The 20,774-nt window shown below is 38.9% G+C and overlaps 1 protein-coding gene across 1 annotated transcript in view; it reads right to left on the bottom strand.

Annotated features, from left to right (window-relative positions):
* Positions 1-3,999: 3,999 nt before the first annotated feature.
* LOC126195679 (formin-2-like) overlaps positions 4,000-20,774 on the bottom strand; it is a 380,372-nt gene continuing 363,597 nt past the window's right edge. Inside the window, exons 20-22 of the mRNA XM_049934306.1 lie at positions 20,242-20,391; positions 4,434-4,506; positions 4,000-4,331 (exon numbers count right to left, since the gene is read on the bottom strand). Coding sequence (XP_049790263.1) covers positions 4,287-4,331; positions 4,434-4,506; positions 20,242-20,391 — 268 coding nt within the window. The 3' untranslated portion in view covers positions 4,000-4,286. The remainder of the gene's footprint in view (positions 4,332-4,433; positions 4,507-20,241; positions 20,392-20,774) is intronic.

The raw sequence follows: 20,774 nt of genomic DNA, 5'->3' as shown, positions 1-20,774 counted from the left end.
ACAGTTTCCATAAAGATTAACCTCATTTTATTACACATTGATTTCAGCTTTGAGTTTTATGGTTTTATGGAGCCCCTTGTCTGAAACCTGGAAAAAAGTAATTAAGTAATAAATATTTTTGCTAGAGCTGTAATTAGGTTGTGATTGGCTGCTGCCTACCACTCAGTATGGGAAGAGGTGTCGCAACACTGTGTTACACAATTTGGCATACTGCAGACAGGGTGTTTTGTCACTGTTTCTATTAACTTTTTTCTTGCAGCTTTCAATTGAAGCGACCATAAAAATCTTCACTAATATTGTTCTTAAATCAAATGCTGGACAACATGGCATTATTTTTATTCCATTTAAAGTTGTGTTTTTCAGAAAAAATATGAAACATAATGAAAAGTGTGTTAAGTTTAAGTTTTAAAAATACTGCATAGATACCATCTCCAACCTTACCTTCATTTTGAATTTTATTTGAGAATTTTATTTTTAATGGTTTCTGGGCTACGAGTCTCAGAATACTGATTTTAATAAATTACAGCAACTTTGACCCTCAAAGCCAGGAAACACTTGTTTATTACAGCCATGATATTGCAAAAGATATTAACCCATTCACGACCCTGAATTCACAGGTATAAGAAAGTCACACATCTGCGTGGTGCTGCATTCTAGCATTAAAAGTATCAACTGTTGGGAGCCAACAGCCTCGTTGTTAGACATCTAATGCATGAGATATTGCTTAATAGTTTCAGTTGTGCATTGTGTGAAATGGTGTTTTGGCAGTGTGGTGTTATTTTTTCTCCCCCAGCTGGCAGAGATAATCTCGGTAAAGGCATTTATTTTCGTTTTTACATTGTCTGCTAGAAATAAGACATATTTGTGCATATATTTATTGACAAAACACTTAAATTCGTTTAGCAGATTTGCCTTTAGGCCAGTATGCATAGAGAACTATTGTTTGTGCCTTTTGTTCATATTCACTCTAAATTTTTAAGTTTATGTATTTTATTCAGTGCTGTAATCTTATATGATTTCCCTTGATTTGATATGAAATATAAAACTCCACAAACTGGTTGTTTGTTTTTGTGATGATGGATTGCCTTCCCTTCTCTTTGTATTTCTCCCAGTTGAAATCTGCCTTTCAAAAGCAAGGTGAAAAGAAAGTTAGTCATCTTTTTCCCTGCTTTGTGGTTCCACAAGATGAAACTACACTGAAGAGCCAAAGAAACTGGTACATCTGTCTAATATTACGTAGTGCCCCCGTGAGCAAGCAGAAGTGCCACAACATGACATGGCATAGACTCAGCTAATGTCTAAAGTAGTGCTGGAGGGAACTGACAACAGGGTCATCCATAAATCAACAAGAGAATGAGAGGGTGGAGATATCTTCTAAACAGTATGTTGCAAGGCTTCCCAGATATGCTCAATAATGTTCATGTCTGTGGAGTTTGGTGCCCAGTGGATTTTTTTAAGCTCAGGAGAGTGTTCCTGGAACCACTCTGTAGCAAAGCTGGATGTGTGGGATGTCTCATTGTCCTGCTGGAATTGCCCAAGTCTGTTGGAATGCACAATGGACATGAATGATGCAGGTGATCAGAAAGGATGCTTGGGTACGTGTCACCTGTCAGAGCCATATCTAGATGTATCAGAAGTCCCATATCACACACCCCACACCATTACAGAGCCTCCACCAGCTTGAACAGCTCCTGCTGACATGCAGGATCAATGGATTCATGACGTCTCCATACCCGTACATGTCCATCTGCTTGATACAATTTGAAATGAGACTCGTCCGACCAGGCAATATGTTTTCAGACATCAACAATGTTGACAGGTCCAGGAGAGATGTAAAGCTTTGTGCCATGCAGTGATCAAGGGTACACAAAGTGGGCCTTCGGCTCTGAAAGCCAATATCAGTGATGTTTCTTTGAATGGTTCACACACTGACGCTTGGTTTTTTTTTTAGTCATGTTGAACGATTCTCTTCAGGCATCACTGGTCCCTTTCTTTCAGGATCTTTTCCTAGCCATAGCAATGTTGAAGATTTGAAGTTTGACTGGATTCCAGATATTCACAGTACACACATGAAATGGTCGTGCGGGAAAATCCACACCTCATTGGTACCTCAGATATGCTGTGTCCCATTGATCATGCGCCGACTATAACATTATGTTCAAACTCGCATAAATCTTGGTAACCTGCCATTGTATCAGCAGTAACCAATCTGACAACTGTGCCAGACACTTTTTGTCTTATATAGGCATTGCCAACTGCAGTGCCTATTTATGTATCTCTGTATTTGAAAAACGTATGCCTATATGAGTTTCTTTGGCACTTCAGTATATTTACTACTGCAATGTCCAAAAGAGAATAAGAAAGATGATGCCACCACTTGAGTGACCCAGTGCCAATAGCATATCTTTCTCTCTGCTGGTCAAATCGGCCTACAGCCCCATTAAAGGTTTACTCTGCTGTGGATGCAGATGCATCTCCATTTTTTTCTCGTGGAGTATCTCATATCTTTCAAGTGGTAAGGAGCTGACAAAACTATAACTGGACTACTGTCTTGAAATTTGTTTGACATAGTAACAGTACTTATTTTCTTCCGTTTACAGATCCTAATCCCCAGTAAAAATAAATGAGATGTATGTATTTCTCACTCGACATGTCTCACTAGACTCGAGGAGCAATAAATTTAGGGAACAATTAATTCCTCTATGAATCCTGTGGGCCATGTATGTCCCACTTAAAATAATTATAGAACTACAAGGAGGAGGCTGGGGCATGGAGGGGGGTGGATAGCAGGGTAGGGGTGGGAGATGGTAAAGTGCTGCTTGTGGGAGCATACAGGGGTGAGGTGGAGAGAGGGTAGGGTAGATAGGTGTACTCAAGAGGAACAGGGAAAATCTAGATGGGTAAGACAATGACTGACGAAGGTTGAGGCCAGGATGGCTATTGGAACATAAGATATATTTCAGGGTGAGTTCCCACCTGCAAAGTTCAGAAAAGCTAGTGTTGGCGGGAAGGATCCATATGGCACAGGCTGTGAAGCAGTCATTGAAATTAAGAACGTTGTGTTGGGTGGTGCACTCAGCATTGGGGTGGTCCAGCTGTTTCTTGGTCACAGTTTGTCGGTGGCCATTCATGTGGACAGACAGCTCATTGGTTGTCTAGCCCACAGAGAACGCAGCACGGTGGTTGCAGTTTAGCTTGTAGATCACATGACTGGTTTTGCACACAGCCCTGCCTTTGATGGGATAGGTGATGTTTATGACAGGACTGGAATAGGTGGTAGTGGAAGGATTTATGTGACAGGTCTTGCACTAAGATCTGTTACAGGAATACGAGCCATGAGGCAAGGAGTTGGGAACAGCATTTGTGTAGGGATGGATGAAGATATCGTCTAGGTTCAGTCACTTAAGATATCAGAAAATAAAAATGTCAACCATTGGCTACAGCTGCCACTGAGAGAGTGCACAAAGTAATGTGGCCCATATCTGTACAGGTGGCACAGGAGGGGGGGGGGGGGGGGGGGGAGGACGATGGTAGTGGTGGAGCTTCCACTGTGGCACGTAAACTGCTGAAGCCTACACCCAAGCAGAACTTCAAACCTATGAGTAGTGAAAGCAAAACTTCAAACCTATAAGTAGTGAGTCTGTGAATGATCTTATTAACGGTTATACCAGTATGACAAATAATTCAACAAGTCAATGATCTCTTACTAGAATATCAAATAAGAAATTCAATGCATAATCAACTAAGACAGCCATTTCTAAAAGACAAAGTGGATAACTCAGTAGGCAACAGCAAAGTAAATCATCCAACCTTTCAAAACAAAGAGGTGGACTTGCGCAGCACAGACAACAGGGACACGTTTCTGCACATGGGCAAAATTATTTTGTGCACATGACTTGTATAACGGCCACTGGACAAATTCAGCAACAGTATATCCATTGCTGTATGGTACTGGATGATGCTGGTATCAACAATGTCAGTTTAGAGATACAGTACATGTTGTCACATTAGAAGCTCTTTACTTAAAATTAAGTATTGTTTTATGTACATTGTTACTGAAAAACACAAATGACAGTACATTAAATTTACATCCATTTATAATACAAGCTATTTACAGTGTGTTAATAAATAATGAATCTGCTTTAATTTAATAGCACCATATGTAACATTTACATAATTTTTGAAAGTAGCTTGGTGAAACAGCGGCACGAACAGAAGTGGCAATGATGATGGTGACAGGCATGAGTAGTTATGCAGATGAACAGGTACATTGTGTAGACTTGCTTTTAACTCACAGGTGTCATCTTTGCTCGCATCTGTACTTTTGCTTTCTGTAAGTAAATCAAATAAATTTTGATTCAGGACTCGAGTTAGTTAATAAACAAGCAATAATATTTTAAAATTACATTCATGTCAAAAATCATTCAACCTACCAATCCACCACCTGTTATTTTTGATTTCTTTACATCCAGTTTCTCCTCACGTTTCCGCTTCACTTCTTGTAGTCTTGAAACAAAAATATTATGTCAAACACCTCAGAAGTAATGTAAGTTATATTTCATTGCTTTCATTAGTCACAAACAGCAAGTGAACATACTCTCATGGAAGAACAGAATCTTGCTGAATAACATGGGAGGGGTTTTCCACATTTTTCTAGTAAATGAAAACACTGAGCACTTATTCTGCCTTATTTATCATATTTAGACATGGACATTTGGTCTATATTTTTGCTAAGCTAGTAAATAATTAATATATTATGTAAGTCTATATTGTCATAAAAAGATCACAAACAACTTTTCATCGAAGCACATCAGCTTAAATGAAAAGAGTCATTTGGATAATTTAGTGCGAATGAGCTTCTTATTAGCATACAACCAGCACAAAGACTTGCGGACAGAAATCAGAGCCTTGGAGGTAGCAAACAAATCCCATTCACAAACCAATTGGAAAGGAAAATTTATCACCTGTTATGAAAACAAAACCTCACAGACAAGAAGTGTAGTATTAATCACATTAGTCAAGAACAGGAGAGATGTAAACAGACATACATGAGCAATATAATGTTTTCTGGTCATAACAATAGTTTCTGTTAAAATTAAAGAGCACTTGGAAATGATCTACTGTTCACAGCTACGCAACATGATAAGAACAGCAATGCTACTGCAAAATTGTGTGTCATGTATTACTAATGAAAATTTCATTATATTCTCAAAATCAGAGGCTGTAAAAAGATTAGAAAAAAAATCTGGCATACACATTATCCTGTAAGAGTTTTATAAAGCACAATGGCTGATCATCAGAGGACAATTACATTGTAGTGGTAGTCCAAGAGAACCAAGCATGTGGACAATTTAAATACAATAAAGAAACAAGAGTCACTTTCATTGTACCATGACATCCCAAAAGCCAAAGAGTAACAGCTTTCAGACCAATAACTTCATTACACATGGATTCTATAACAACAACTCACACAAACAAACCAAGAATGAAACCATCTGTTTCAGATATTGAATATTGTACATCACAGACTCTTGTAGTTAATGTTCCTGTTGGTATTACTTCATAATGCACCATACATCTGAATATGTAATTTCAGGAAATTGAAAATCATTCAGTACATACTAAATGAAATAGAAGTGTTCAGTGTAATGATCATTGTCTGTCCACTTCCTGTGATTTCCAATACTTTCGAGACCTTTTTCGAAAAGACAGAGTTGCTAACTAACTACAGTTACAGACACAGTTACAGCAATCAACAGAGAAACAAAAACAGGCAACTTTGCTGCACAAAGGATAACAGTCATAATATATTTGGACATAACATCCCATACATAGCATAATATGAGGAAAGGGGAGGGTAGCTGTATACCAAAAAGTGGAATAAAGTTCCATGACATAGACATAAATGAATATTGTAGTGAGCAGCTCTTTGAGTATATAATTCAGTAATATACTTGAAAACATTAAGAGATAGTGGTTCCCACACTGTACTGACCTTAAAAAGGAATTTTTAAGCTTTATTAAGTGAACAGTGGGGGCACCAATAAGATTTACTACAAATAATTTGGAAGCAGTTTTGTGTGGAGATTTCAATATGGATTTTATCTCAGACTGTTCTGATCAAGGACATTTGACCTATCATTCTTCAGCTGTGGCTGAATCCCCACAGTAATGTTCTCAAAGAGACTTGAAGGATGCCCAATTCCAACAGACAGTTTATTTCTAAATAAAGAAGTTTTCATGAATTAGATGGGAGAGCCACAAAAAATGATTCATCTGACTATGGTGGTCAAATGGCACCAAAAAAGCATCCCTATTAAAAGGGTATAATTAAGAAAGGAAACACGTAATTTCAAAAAAATCATAAATTATGACCCTGTTACACTTTTCTGAGTGAGTTAGCTGGAAGTATAAGGGGGAAATGTTTACCAAGGGCATGCATAGATGAGAAATTTCATCCCTCCCTGAAAATATGCTTACAAAATTATGAACCCAGTTCCATTTTACAATGCATCAGAAACAATTATAGTGAAAGCCAAGGAAAATGATGGTTAACATCTTGGATAAAAGTATTTTGAGTCAGAAAAGAGCTACACTATCTCATCAAAAGTGCCCAGATACCTCTATAAAACAGAACTCCATCCAGATAGGCCTCAAAAGACCCTAACAGCACTGACCAACCACCATGTCATCCTCAGCCTTTTGCATTACTGGATGGGGATATGGAGGGACATGTGGCCAGCACACTGCTCTCCCTGTTATCAGTTTTCGTGACTGGAACCACTACTTTTCAATTAAGTTGTTTCTCAAGTTGCCTCACAAGAGTTGAGTGCACTCCACTTGCCAACAGCACTGCACAGACTGGATGGTCACCCATACAAGCGCTAGCCAACCCTGACAGGGCTTAACTTCGGTGATGCGACGGGAACCAGTGTTACCACTGCGGCAATGTCATTGGCACCCAGATACCTCTATGCAATGTTGATCTGACCACTAGATTTCTCTGAGAGGTGGATCCAGCAGCATGAAAGACAGCTGGCAATAATTTGTTGTTGTAGAAAAGCAGTAACTGTGGAACAGTTCAGTCAGAAGAGCTCAGTTACTTCAAATGTGGAGTAGTTTGTATATGTCACCTGAGTAACAAATCCATCAAGGACATTTCAACCTTTCTGAAGCTACCCAGCTGTACAATTGGTGATGTGATGTGATGTGATTGTGAGGTGGAAGGGCAAAGGAACACCCACAGTTAACCAAGACAAGACGGACCTCATTTACTTGTACTGATGGCCAAGAACCATCAACCATTGTAGAGGATGGTTGTAAAAAATCACACCAAATCAGTGGAAGGAATCAATCAAGTGTTACCAACAACCCAGCTAGCACAATAACTATGCATAAGGAGTTAAAAAGGATGAGGTACAATGGTCAAGAAGCTTCTCATATGCCACACATTTCTCTACTCAGTGCTAACCGACACTTGAAGTGGTGTAAAAAGTGTTGTCACAGGATAGTATATGACTGAAAATGAGTGATTTGGAATGAGAAATCGCATTAAACCTGTGTCAATCTGAGTGAAGGATTTGTGTTTGGAAAATGCCTGGAGAATGTTACTTGCTATCATTGTGTACTGCCAAGGGTGAGTTGCATAAGACATGGTGTTCAGGTATTTTTTTTTTTTCCATGGTCAAGTCGCAATCCCTGTATTGAGCTAAAATAATTGCTAAATGCAGAAGGAAATGAACACATTTTACAGTATTGTGTACTGTGTGTCCTAGAGGAACAATTAAAAGATAATGATGTTTGTATCAGCAGGACACTGCACCTTGTCATAAACCATCATTTGTGGACAAAAACATTTCTGAAATTATCTGGCCTGAATCCAGCGGAACACCTTTGGGATAAGTTATGACACTGATTTCATTCCAGACCCCAGTGTCCAACATCATTATCTTCTCTAGTGTTAGCTCTTCAGGACAAATAACGTGCCATTCTTCCACAGACATTTAGACACCTCAATGAAAGTGTCCCCAGCAGAGTTCAACCCATCATAACGGCAAAGGATTGGCACACCCCATCCCATATTAACGTTGACTAATAGATGTCCAGAAATTTTCGATCAGTCAGTGCATGTTTAGTAAAGACGGCTAGTTACAGTCGATAACCAAAGGGACACTACAAGCAGTATTGCAGTATTCTTTATTGTGTCATCAAAAAGGCAATAAACTGTTTACTAAGCGAATGAAATTAAAAATCTCACAAACAAAGTGCAGGCAACTCAGTTGAATATTAGGTAAAAAATGAATAAACTTAGTAATGGAAATGATACTATATTCCTCGGTGACAGCACCAGTAAGACAGATTGTAATAAATTTAAATCATTGGCAACTGTTGGCAAGAATTTATTGATTTTAGTCTTCCTGGAATTGCCTTCAGAACTGCCTTCTCTTCATTATGATAATTCAATCATCCTCAGTAGCATATCATCTGTTGTTCTTGGCTGATACATTCACTCAATATCATGTTCACACACTTTTGCATAGTTAGCTGTGAATACTGTCTCAATGGTCCATCAGTTTTTTTAGTTGTTTATTTTTTATTTAATTTTTACTGTCAGTATTCTCTTTAAGTTGCGTTTACTGTCAGTATGCTCTTTAAGTGGCATGCCTCCAAGTTACAAACTTAAGACATATAGGATGTGACAAGAGCCAAATTAAAACCCAGCCAGCACCTAACAAGTTGCAGCAATTAGGCACCATCCAGGGTGCCAAATACATTCATGTTCTATCACTTGAGGTATGGTGACTAATTACCTCAAAATCCAAGAGAAATGTTTATTAATATAATTTCTGGAAAATGAAATTACCTTACATTTATTACTGACTGCATAAGAAAAATCACTATAATGTGAAAAATTTGCTGATACATTTATCATTTCAAAAGCTGCTTACTAAAAGTGAGTACAGACTTTAGAATATCAGATAAAAAACAGTGATTCCAGAAGAACACCATCTTAAAGGACATGTTCTATACATTATTTAATTACCAATGCTTACATAGTTACCGAGCGAGGTGGCGCAGTGGTTAGCACACTGGACTCGCATTCGGGAGGACGACGGTTCAATCCCGTCTCCGGCCATCCTGATTTAGGTTTTCCGTGATTTCCCTAAATCGTTTCAGGCAAATGCCAGGATGGTTCCTTTGAAAGGGCACGGCCAATTTCCTTCCCAATCCTTCCCTAACCCGAGCTTGCGCTCCGTCTCTAATGACCTCGTTGTCGACGGGACGTTAAACACTAACCACCACCACCGCTTACATAGCTAATCTAGTTCTTTCCGGCAGACTGAATTATTACAAATAATTACAAAATTGGTTACAAAATACCTTACAAACCATTTCAAATAAGTTGAATTGGTGATTTGCAGAACACAAATGAATTAACTCTTTACAGACCAGTGTTTTTTTTAGAATTATAGTGACACACAATAAAACTGGGCTCTATTGTTATGAACTTAAATATGTATTTAAGTCCAAAAATTTGCTGGGTGTCAAGAATTTTTAAAAAAAAATCAAGGTGCAACCCTGTCTAGATTTTGGAATCTGAAAATGCCAATACAATCAGTAATCAGTACCGGGAGACATCATCTTTTTTATATTAAAATGGTGTACTGTACATGGTCTCTAACCCAGATCATTGTCTTTTATAGGCAATGAAACATATTTAAGATCACTCAATAATGCCCAAATGATGCAAGAGGACAGAATGGCATCCCAAGATCCAAGTAAGTGTATCGTTCTAGAGTTCCCAATGCTAAAATAGCCAAAAAGGAAGTAGAAATGGACTTAACAATACCTAGTGGTACAAAAAGATGAATGTAAAAAATCGAACTTAGAAAGTTGATAGCAGTTGTAAGAGTCAATGAATATAAGAAGCATACATTATCTGAGAAGGGAATGAGACAGTACTGTAACAAATCCCCATGTTATTCAGTCCGCAAGCAAGGCAACCAGTAAAAGAAACCTAGGAATAGGTTGGAAAAGTTGTGGGGAGAAAAAAATTAAAACTATGAGTTTTGAAAATGACATTGTAATTCTGTTGGAGACCTTAAAAGGCCTGGAAGATCAGTTCAATGGAATTAATAGTGTCTTGAAAAAGAGGCAGTGGGATGAGCACCAATAAAATTACAACATGAGCAGTAGAATATATTCTAGTTAAATAAGGTGATGCTGTTGATGCTACATTAGGAAACAAGATACTAATGGCTATCTGCATAAACATTGCCAAATAGAGGTCACTTTTGACCTTAGTTTAAAAAATGAACAAAATTTCAAAAATTTTCTACATTGTACAATAGTAAATGTGGGTCAACAGAATGAGGTTCAGTACTGACGTAACTTAACAGACCTCACACTACCTTGCAAGGAATGCGAGCTTTATCAATAAATTTGGCATTGCTGTCTTTATTTTATTTTATTTTATGTATTTATTTATTTATTATTACTGCCTTTCTGTAAATCCATTTGGCCAGTAAATAATTGTTGTACAGTCTACCCTTAATGTCAAAATCTTTACCTCTTTGACCTTATTGTTTAGTATCTAGACAATGCATTTAATTTCAGCTAGTCTAGGGATATACCACCTCTTTACTTTGACAGTTTACTGAACGCATTTTGATTTCACAATTGAGTATCTCTTAGTGGAAAATTTTCTTCAAATTTGACTTTAATGGTCTGGAACAGGCAACTGAATGAATCATTTGATAGCCATTCTCAAAATGTTTTGTGCCAATGTAGCTGTGAAAGCGTTTAAACTTTTCTCTGTAATAACCCAATTTCTGAAAACTGAAATTGGATGTTGGCCAAGAACTTGTTATGTACTCATTGATTTTAGCCATAGCGTGATGATTACTGCACTGTGATCTGCAAGTTTGAGGTCAATTTTGTAGTACCATCAGTTTAGGTTTGCGACAGTTGTGTCAAGAAATACATCTCCACTGTTAACAGATAATTTCCCACAAATTGTCTATAGCAGCTTACCAAGTTCATAAAATCTCTCTCTTTATATTATCTTCTCCGACCTGGATGTTGATGACACCAAACAAGGGGATTCTTTGTCCTAGGTGCACTAGTTTACAGAGACACCTTTCCAATAGGTTGATGAAATTTTCAAAATTTCCATCTAGGGAACAGTACACACAGATTACAATTAAGTTAGCATCTTGAAGTGTCCTTAACTGGTGTTGTAAATGGCAGCATTGAAACACACATCTTTCAGTAGCAGTTGTTTATCTATTACACAAACCAACTAAGTACAACTCCTGAGAATGATTCCCCACACAACTATATAACAACTGAAATGTCTGTTCTTGATGAAGCCAAGCAGGTTCTCGTTAAGACAAAGTCCACAAACACAGCGGCAAGTAACAGGAGAGATAAACATCTGACACAGTCCTATGGCACAGGAAGCTCATAAGCAGTCAACTGATGGGCAGTTAATCCTATGTACAAATCTACACAGAAGTTATTTAAGTTGATTTAATTGGCACTGAGCTTATTATTTGCATACAGAGATACACTGCCATTGATAGTAGTTTCCTATAATATGTTATCATTTCCAGATATTCAACATCTCTCCAGCATTCTATTCCTAGTTGTACATGCCACTGTTCAGATATACGTTATACGCTGGGTCTCACTTCCTCACCAAAGAGTGAGCACTGGGGCACTACATTTGGACTGCCTATAACAAATTCTGCATATTTGCAATGGTGTCATTTCCTTTTCTACTGGAGTGTTTTTAGTTTTGAGATTTAATGCACTGGAGCACCACTGAGCATACTCCGGAATAAAAAATGTCTTATCACAAAGTTCTTTGGCCATTGTCCATTATTTTATCTTTTTGGTTGAAATCAACACCAATTTTGAAGTTCTTATTTATTCCCTTCATTGCTAGTTTTTCAACTGTAAAACTATTGTGACTTGGGAAAGTGTATTGTAAGAAGTTAGTTACAGTTCCAGCTATAGTGCCACATGAGTTTGCTGAGGTGCACCAGGTTCTTTTATCATCATATGGCATTCCTTTTTCATCACCAGTACCTGATGTGACTACTTCGATTTTTAGTATTGGCATTTCAAAGAAGTTTGCATAGTAGGCAAATATGGAGGAAAACAAGCAGAATAATCCCCACAGCAAAAAAACATCAAAATGATCAGATATTGGCTGGGGGGAAAGGGGGGGGTGGAGGGAGTGGAGAAACAAAGAACATTCAACAGCACACGAGCACACTGGCTCAGAATGCTAGGAAAACAGTGTGAATGTCACAATAATTATCTTCATAGTTAGGGATAGGAAAAATGATAATATGAAAAATAAAGCAAAATTAGCAGTTTTCAGCAAAATAACATGTGATCGATAATTTTTATTAGATGTAATAAAATCTGTAATTTTTCCAAATGAAAGTGTTGTAAATCTGAGGATGGCAGTTTACTAATACTGGCAACTGATATTTATGAATGTTACAACTGCATTTTGACTTCTACTCCCCTCAAGGTTGAGATTCATATATAATATTAAATTGACAGTTTGGTTCACGCATAAGAAACTTTGATCTGTCGATAAAAACGTCAGCAATAATAGCAAAAATAACACAAAATTAGGCAAAAAAAAAATTGTAAGATACAATATTGAATTTCACAAAAACCACCAAATTTGGCACAATAGACAACACTGAATTTGGCAAGAAAGTAACACCAAATTTGGCAAGAAAGTAAGACCGAATTTGGCAAGAAAGTAACACCAAATTTGGCAAGAAAGTAAGACCGAATTTGGCAAGAAAGTAACACCGAATTTGGCAAGAAAGTAACACCGAATTTGGCAAGAAAGTAACACCGAATTCGGCAAGAAAGCAACACCAAATTCGGCAAGAAAGCAACACCGAATTCGGCCAAAAAGCAACACTGAATTTGGCCAAAAAGCAACACCGAATTCAGAAAGAAAGCAACACCGAATTCAGAAGGAAAGCAACACTGAATTCAAAATAAAAGCAACACCGAATTCGGAAAAAAGCAACTCCAAATTTGGAAAAAAAGCAACACCGAATTCGGAAAAAAAGCAACACCAAATTCAGAAAAAAAGCAACACCAAATTCAGAAAAAAAGTAACACCAAATTCAGAAAAAAAGCAACACCAAATTCGGCAAAAAAGCAATACCAAATTCGGGAAAAGAGCAACACCAAATTTGGCAAAAAAGCAACAGCGAATTTGGCAAGAAAAGCAACAGCGAATTTGGCAAGAAAAGCAACACCGAATCTGGCAAAAAAGTAACACTGAAGTTGGCAAAAAAAGACACCAAATCTGACATACAGGGCACTGAAACTGGCAAAAAAGTACCAATTTTGGAAAAAGAATAAAGTATATTACAATAATGACACCAATATGGCAAAAATAACATCAATGTTGGCAAAAAATAACATCAAGGTTGGCAAAAAATAACAATGAGTGTTGCACAAAATCACACTGAATTTTGAAAAAAAAACTGAATTTGGCTACAAAATAAAATGATATTTTTTCTGTCCCTATTTATGGCCGCCTGGTGTTGGTCTTAAATGGCATCTTTGATTATCAACACAGACTGTAGGTAAGTGTGGCATCTTGTTGCAATGTATCAGACTTTCAGATGTTTATTGAGTATGATGAAGACATACATGTTACAAGTTGTTTGCCATGGATTTCAGTGGCATTTTGTGCAAACAAAAGTTCTGTAGTTTACAGGCTCTCTGTCAATGTAGAAAGTGGCAGATATAACATTGACATTGTCTGCTTAGGTACATCAGTCATCCAACACGGTACCACTTGGCATTTTGTACATTATCAAACACTGTTTGGAAGTGACCTCGACTCAAGCATGCAACCTCCAAGATATCAAGATACAATTACTTTTAATTATTGGCTGGTAACAAGACTTTTCTGAATGATCTAAATGTGGTGGCTATTTCTATTCATCAATAGATGAGCAGCTGCCACAACTGTTTAACAACATGTGGGCATTTGGTAGTTAATTTATCACCCTCCAGTGCCTACTGACTTGTCTAGAATTTAATGCAAAATGTATAGTTACTGCTATTCAAGTGTAAAGACCACTTATGTAAGAGTTGTTGATTCATTATTGGTTGCTGTCAAACTCCATATATTTAATTTTTAATGAAAATAAAATTTCCCTTTGATACTGTACCACTAAGTGTCCATGAAATACTTCAAAATTTTCTCACATTAATTATGAGTTGTCTCCAAGATTTCTTATAGGAGCAATTAATGTCTGCAATCATTATTTGCATCACCAGTATTCTCATCAACTTAACTTTACAAACTGGAGGGAAAAAATATTCTGAACTTCAGTAGAGGCGTTAACAGTACTTCCTTTATTATGTACTTCTGTCTTCATGCAAATCCATTCTTTTGAAGTGTCATTAGGTCGGGAACTCAAAACTGCAATTGAGCTTGATTGGTTCTGTTTAATTTTGCTAATCAAAGTTGGTCCTATTTCACGGCAAAACAATATGATTAAAGTTTATGCAATGCATACATCTCAGTTCAGTTTGATCTGAGTTCATTTTCCGTGCTACTCTAAGGTAACTGTTTTATATATTTTACCCTAAAAGTAATAGATGAGATCTGGGCAACAAAATAACTAACCGCAGGAGAATTAAATAGAAGAATGTAAAATTGTCAAATGATGAATGGCAGGTGCAAGAAAAGCTTTTCTGAAAAAGATGGCTACTTACCATAAAAAAGAAATGCCAAGTTACAGACAGACACAATTAAAAGTTACTTACATATAGCTTTCAGCCACAGCCCTCATCAGTAACAGAGAGACACACCATCCACACACACACACACACACACACACACACACACACACACACACAGACACACAAAAGCACACCTCATGCACATATGACTGCCAACTCCAGCATCTCAGGCTGCAATGATACATCACATGGGACGCAAACAGCAATCTAGAGAGGGCGAGGCAGGTATGGCGTATGGGTGGAGAGAGAGGCAAATGCTGTCTCATGGAGTGTGCAGAGATTAGAATGCCAACAGGTGCAGCATCAGGAGCTTGTGGGGCAGGGACATGGGGAAAAAGGAGCAAAAAAGGAGAGAAGTGGGGAAAGATGGGTGGATGCATTAGCAGAGGGCTGTAAACAAACAATTTGGGAGATGAGAATGGGGAGGGGGTGATAGGACAGAGGGGTGGAAACTGTTGGGTGGAAGATGTAGGGGCAGTATGTTATCGTAGGTTGAGACCAGGATAATTATGTGTTGTAGGGATGACTCCCATCTGCACAGCTCAGAGAAGCTGGTGGTGGAGGGACGATCCAGATGGCTTGGGTAATGAAGCAACCATTGAAATCAAGTTTGTTATGTTCAGCTGCCTGTTATACCTCAGGGTGGTCTACTTTGCTCTTCGCCACAGTTTGGCAGTGGCCATTCATCCTGGTGTACAGCTGGTTGGTAGTCACACCATTATAAAAAGTTGTGCAATGATTGCAGCAGAGCTGGTAAATGACATGGCTGCTTTCACAGCTGGCCCGGCCCCTGATAATGTAGGACAAAGCTGTGACAGGACTGGAATAGGATGTGCTGGGTGGGTGGGCTGGGCAGGTTTTGCAGCTGGGTTTTCCACAGGGATTTGCTCCTTGTGGCAAGAGGTTGGGATTGGGAGTCACTTGGAGATGAACTAGGATTCTGTGGAGGTTGGGTAGGCTACAGAACATGACTTTAGGAGGGGTGAGAAGTATCAAGGGTAGGTTGTCCCTTATTTCAGGGCACAATGATATGCAATCTACAACTACATGGTTACTTTTCAATTCACACTAAAGTGCCTGGCAGAGGGTTCATCAAATCATTTTCATACTACTTCACTACCATTCCACTCTCGAATGGCATGTGGGAAAAAGGAACACCTAAATCTTTCCATTCGAGCTCTGATTTCTCTTAGTTTATTATGATGATTATTTCTCCCTATGTAGTTGGGTGTCAACAAAATATTTTCGCATTCGGAAGAGGAAGTTGGTGATTGAAATTTCGTAAATAGATCTCACCACAAAGAAAACAGCCTTTGTTTCAGTGACTGCCACCCCAACTCACGTATCATATCAGTGACACACTCACCCCTATTGCGCAATAACATGAAACAAGCTGCCCTTCTTTGCACTTTTTCGATGTCTGCCATCAATCCCACCTGGTAAGGATCCCACACTGCGCAGCAATATTCCAGCAAAGGACAGACAAGTGTAATGTAGGCTGTCTCTTTAGTGGGTTTGTCACATCTTATAAGTGTTCTGCCAACAAAGCGCAGTCTTTGTTTTGCCTGCCCCACAATATCATCTATGTGGTCTTTCCAATTTAAGTTGCTCATAATTGTAATTCCTAGGTATTTAGTCGAATTGACAGCCCTTAGATTTGTGTGATTTATTGTATACCCAAAATTTATTGGATTTCTTTTAGTACCCGTATGGATGACCTCGCACTTTTCTTTGTTTAGTGCCAATTGCCACTTTTCGCACCAGACAGAAATTCTCTCTAGATCATTTTGTAATTGGAATTGATTGTCTGATGATTTTAATAGACGGTAAATTCCAGTGGCATCTGCAAACAATCTAAGGCGGCTGCTTGGCTTATCACCTAGATCATTTATGTAAATCAGGAACAGCAGAGAACCTATGACACTACCTTGCAGAAAGCCAGATATCACTTCTGTTCTGCTTGATGATTTATCATGTATCATTACGAACTGTGACCTCTCTGAGAGGAAATCATGAATCCAGTCACACAACTGAGATGATACTCCATATGCATGCAATTTGATTAATAATCGCTTGTGAGGAATGGTATCAAAAGCCTTCTGGAAATCCAGGAATATGGAATCGATCTGAGATCCCTTGTCGATAGCACTTCGTATTTCATGGGAATAAAGAGCTAGCTGTGTTGCACAAGAACGATATTTTCTGAATCCGTGTCAGTTACGTATCAATAAGTCATTTTCTTCAAGGTGATTCATAATGTTCAAGTACAGTATATGCTCCAAAATCCTACTGCAAACTGAGGTCAGTAATATGGGTCTGTAATTCAATGGGTTACTCCTATTTCCTTTCTTGAGTATTGGTGTGACCTGTGCTACTTTCCAGTCTTTAGGAACAGACCTTTTGTCAAGTGAGCAGTTGTATATGATTCCTAAGAAAGGCGCTTGTGTCTGCATACTCTGAGAGGAACCTGATTGGTATACCAACTGGACTGGAAGACTTGCCTTTCTTAAGTGATTTGAGTTGTTTCACAACACCTAAGATGCAGAAGATGTGGTTCAGTTCTTCCAGTTTGGAGTGGTGCTGTGTGATGAAGGGGACACTCCTTTGTGGCTGGTTCTTGGTGGTGGTGGGAGGATTGTGGGTGTGAGGGGAAAAGGCACGACAGGAGATTTGTTTGCGGACTACATGTGAGGGATAGTACCTGACTGTGAAGGCCCTGATGAGACCCTCAGCGTATTGAGCAAGGAAGTTTTTGTCACTGCAGATACACCGTCCCCGGGTGGCCAGGCTGGATTGGAGGGATTTTTTAGTGTGGAAGGGATGACAGCTGTCAAAATGCAGGTACTGTTGGTGGTTGGTTAAACCCACAAGCCACCAACAGTACCTGCATTTTGACAGCTGTCATCCCTTTCATACCAAAAAATTCCTCCTGTACAACCTGGCCACCTGGGGATTGCATATCTGCCGTGACAAAAACTTCCATGCTCAGTATGCTGAGGGTCTCACCAAGGCCTTCACAGACAGGCATTATCCGCCAGACCTAGTCTGCAAACAGGTCTCTCCCCTCACACACCCACTCCTCCCACCACCCCCAAGAACCAGCCGCAAAGGAGTGTCCCCTTCATCACCCAGTACCACTCCAAACTGTAACAACTGAACCACATTCTTCGCTATGGGTTTGATTACATATCATCATGCCCTGAAATGAGGGACATCCTACCCATGATACTTCCCACCCATCCTAAAGTCGTGTTCTGTAGCTCACCCAATCTGCACAGTATCCTGTTCCATCCCCAAGCTAATCCCAATCCCTTGCCACAAGGATAATATCTCTGTGGAAGACCCAGGTGCAAAACCTGTCCAATCCACCCCCTAGCACTTCCTACTCCTGTCCGTCACAGGTTTATTCCACCCCATCAGGAGCCAGGCCACCTGTGAAAGCAGCCATGTCATTTACAGCTCTGCTGCAATCGTTGCACAGCTTTATATATTGATATGACTACTGACCAACCTGCCCACCAGGATGAACAGCCACTGCCAAACTGTGGCCAAGAGCAAAGTAGACCACCCTGTGGTACAACATGCAGCTGAACACAACATATTTGATTTCAATGGCTGCTTCACTACCCAAGCCATCTGGATCCTACTCTCTACCACAAGCTTTTCTGAACTGCCCCGAACTGCGCAGATCCTTACAACACATCCTCTGCTCCCGTAATTATGCTGGCCTAAATCTATTGTAAAATACTGTTCCCACACCTTCCACCCAACAGTTTCTACCCCCTCTGTCCTATCACCTCCTCCCCATTCTCATCTCCCACCCTGTTTATTTGCAGCTCTCTACCAATGCATCCACCCCTTCTAACCCTGCTCCTCCCCTGTTTTTGCTCCTTTTCCCCCACCTCCCTGCCCACAACCTGCTAACATTGTGCTTGTTGGCATTCTAGTCCCTGCACACTCCACGAGACAGCATTCATTTCTCTCACCACCTGTACACCATCCCTACCCCTTCCCCACCTCTTCTAGATTGTTGCTTGCACCCCATGAAATGTTGCATTCCATTGCGAGATGCTGGAATTGGTGATCGTGTGGGCGTGAGGTGTACTTGCTTGTGTGTGTGAATGGTGTGTGCCTCTCTTTTACTGGTGAAAACTGTGGACAAGAGCTATACGTGTCTTTTAATTGTGGCTCTCTGAAACTTGGTGTGTCATCTTTACGGTAAGCAGCAATCTGTCTTTTCCTACATTGCTGACATTCCTACCTGTAGATTCAATTGTTTGATTTTATGAAAAAGAATTAAGTGAAAATTGAATACCAATGTAAATATTGGAAGTCTTTTCTTCGCGAATGTTTTACAATGTGAGCAAGAAAATGACAGAAGATTTTGAAATGTGGTTCTACAGCTGAATGCTTAAGGTTAGAGGGCTAGATCAGGTAGACATACTGAATTAGATTGGGGAGAAAAGAAATTCGTGGCATAATTTGACATAAAAGGTATAATATGATAAGACATACTGAAGCACCAAGGAATAGATTAATGAGGACAACAGTGACAATGACAAGAACATTTTTATTTAGCTGTTTTGGGAAATCTAGCTCCTGAGAAAACATATGGTTTATTTGTCTTCACTCTTGTCAATTTGTGAAAAAGTAAAATGCATTAAAGGTACATTTTAGTACATTCTTAGCAATAAAATGAAAACCTAACTAAGGAACCAAATACAGAATAAAATGCATACTTGTTTGCAGAAGAACAACTGCTCATATTCCACAACCAATGGTTGAAAGTATAAAGATATGCTATAATTTCTGCAAAAATTTCTACTACAAAAGTACATTGAGCCATCTGATTCTTCTGGTTTTTTATTGTCTTTGCACACAAGGAGCGCTATGGTTATATGTTGAGTAGCTACAAAAAGTAAAAAATTACATTAACTACATAATCACCTTAGTACCAATCTACCTATATTACACCACAAAAGAATAGAAACCACAGTTTCGTGTTATTAATTCGCATTGATGGGCAATAAATCTGTAACATTCAATGTGCATGCACATTTATGTTTGACATCCAGTGGGAATCTAAAATTAGCAAGCACGGAAGGCATGGACGGGGACTGCACATGGGTAATACTTGGTGGGAGTGTGGGTCAGTTAGCGAGCATGCTGAGATAGTATGTGAATTTGCAAAAATCACTGTGTTTTGGTGACTCAATGGTTAACACAACTGCTTTGGAAGCAGGAGACCCTGGGTCTGAGTCTGGTCCGGCAAGCATATACACTTGTCAATGCTTTTTCTGCACAAAGTCCCAGTGCAAATGACATCATTAGTTCCTTCCCTTTTGTTTCCTTCCCTCGCCCCCCCCCCCCCACCCCACCCCACCCCGACACCCCCCAAATCCCCCTTTCAATTTACATAACAAATTTGTTACTTACTTTTCTTTTATTAACCTCTGCTGCTCTTTCTTCCATATATCCTTGAAATCACAGCAAAATGGTAGCCACAAAGCAAAGAAATCTTTAGGTGTTACATCTTCTTTATTACCTTTCGGCTGGTATTGATAAAATTCCATTGTGCCATAAAACCTGAAGCATAGAGAACAATTAACTATACAAGTATATAACATACATAGGACAATGAACACCTCTTTCTTCAAATAGTAATATCAGTACTACAATGGGTACTCATTTGAATTACTTTATCACTATTTACCTCCAAATAATGGAAACAATGGTAATGGCAAAAATACAAATCAACCCATAACGACATGAAGCACTATAAACGTAGGATATGTAAAAAACTTATGAGTAAATTAAAGAGGACAGAAGAATGTTTCAAGGCAGCTGGGGAATGATCAGCCACTAAGATGAATTATTAAGGAAACAAATGGCAATTAAACCTACAACTGTCTTAATTTTCTCCCTAAAACAAATTTCTCTGTATCAGGAACTGGGCTGCTTACAGTAAT

The sequence above is a fragment of the Schistocerca nitens genome, chromosome 7, assembly GCF_023898315.1.
Source record: "Schistocerca nitens isolate TAMUIC-IGC-003100 chromosome 7, iqSchNite1.1, whole genome shotgun sequence".
NCBI lineage: Eukaryota > Metazoa > Arthropoda > Insecta > Orthoptera > Acrididae > Schistocerca > Schistocerca nitens.
This window is presented reverse-complemented; position numbering and strand designations above follow the sequence as displayed.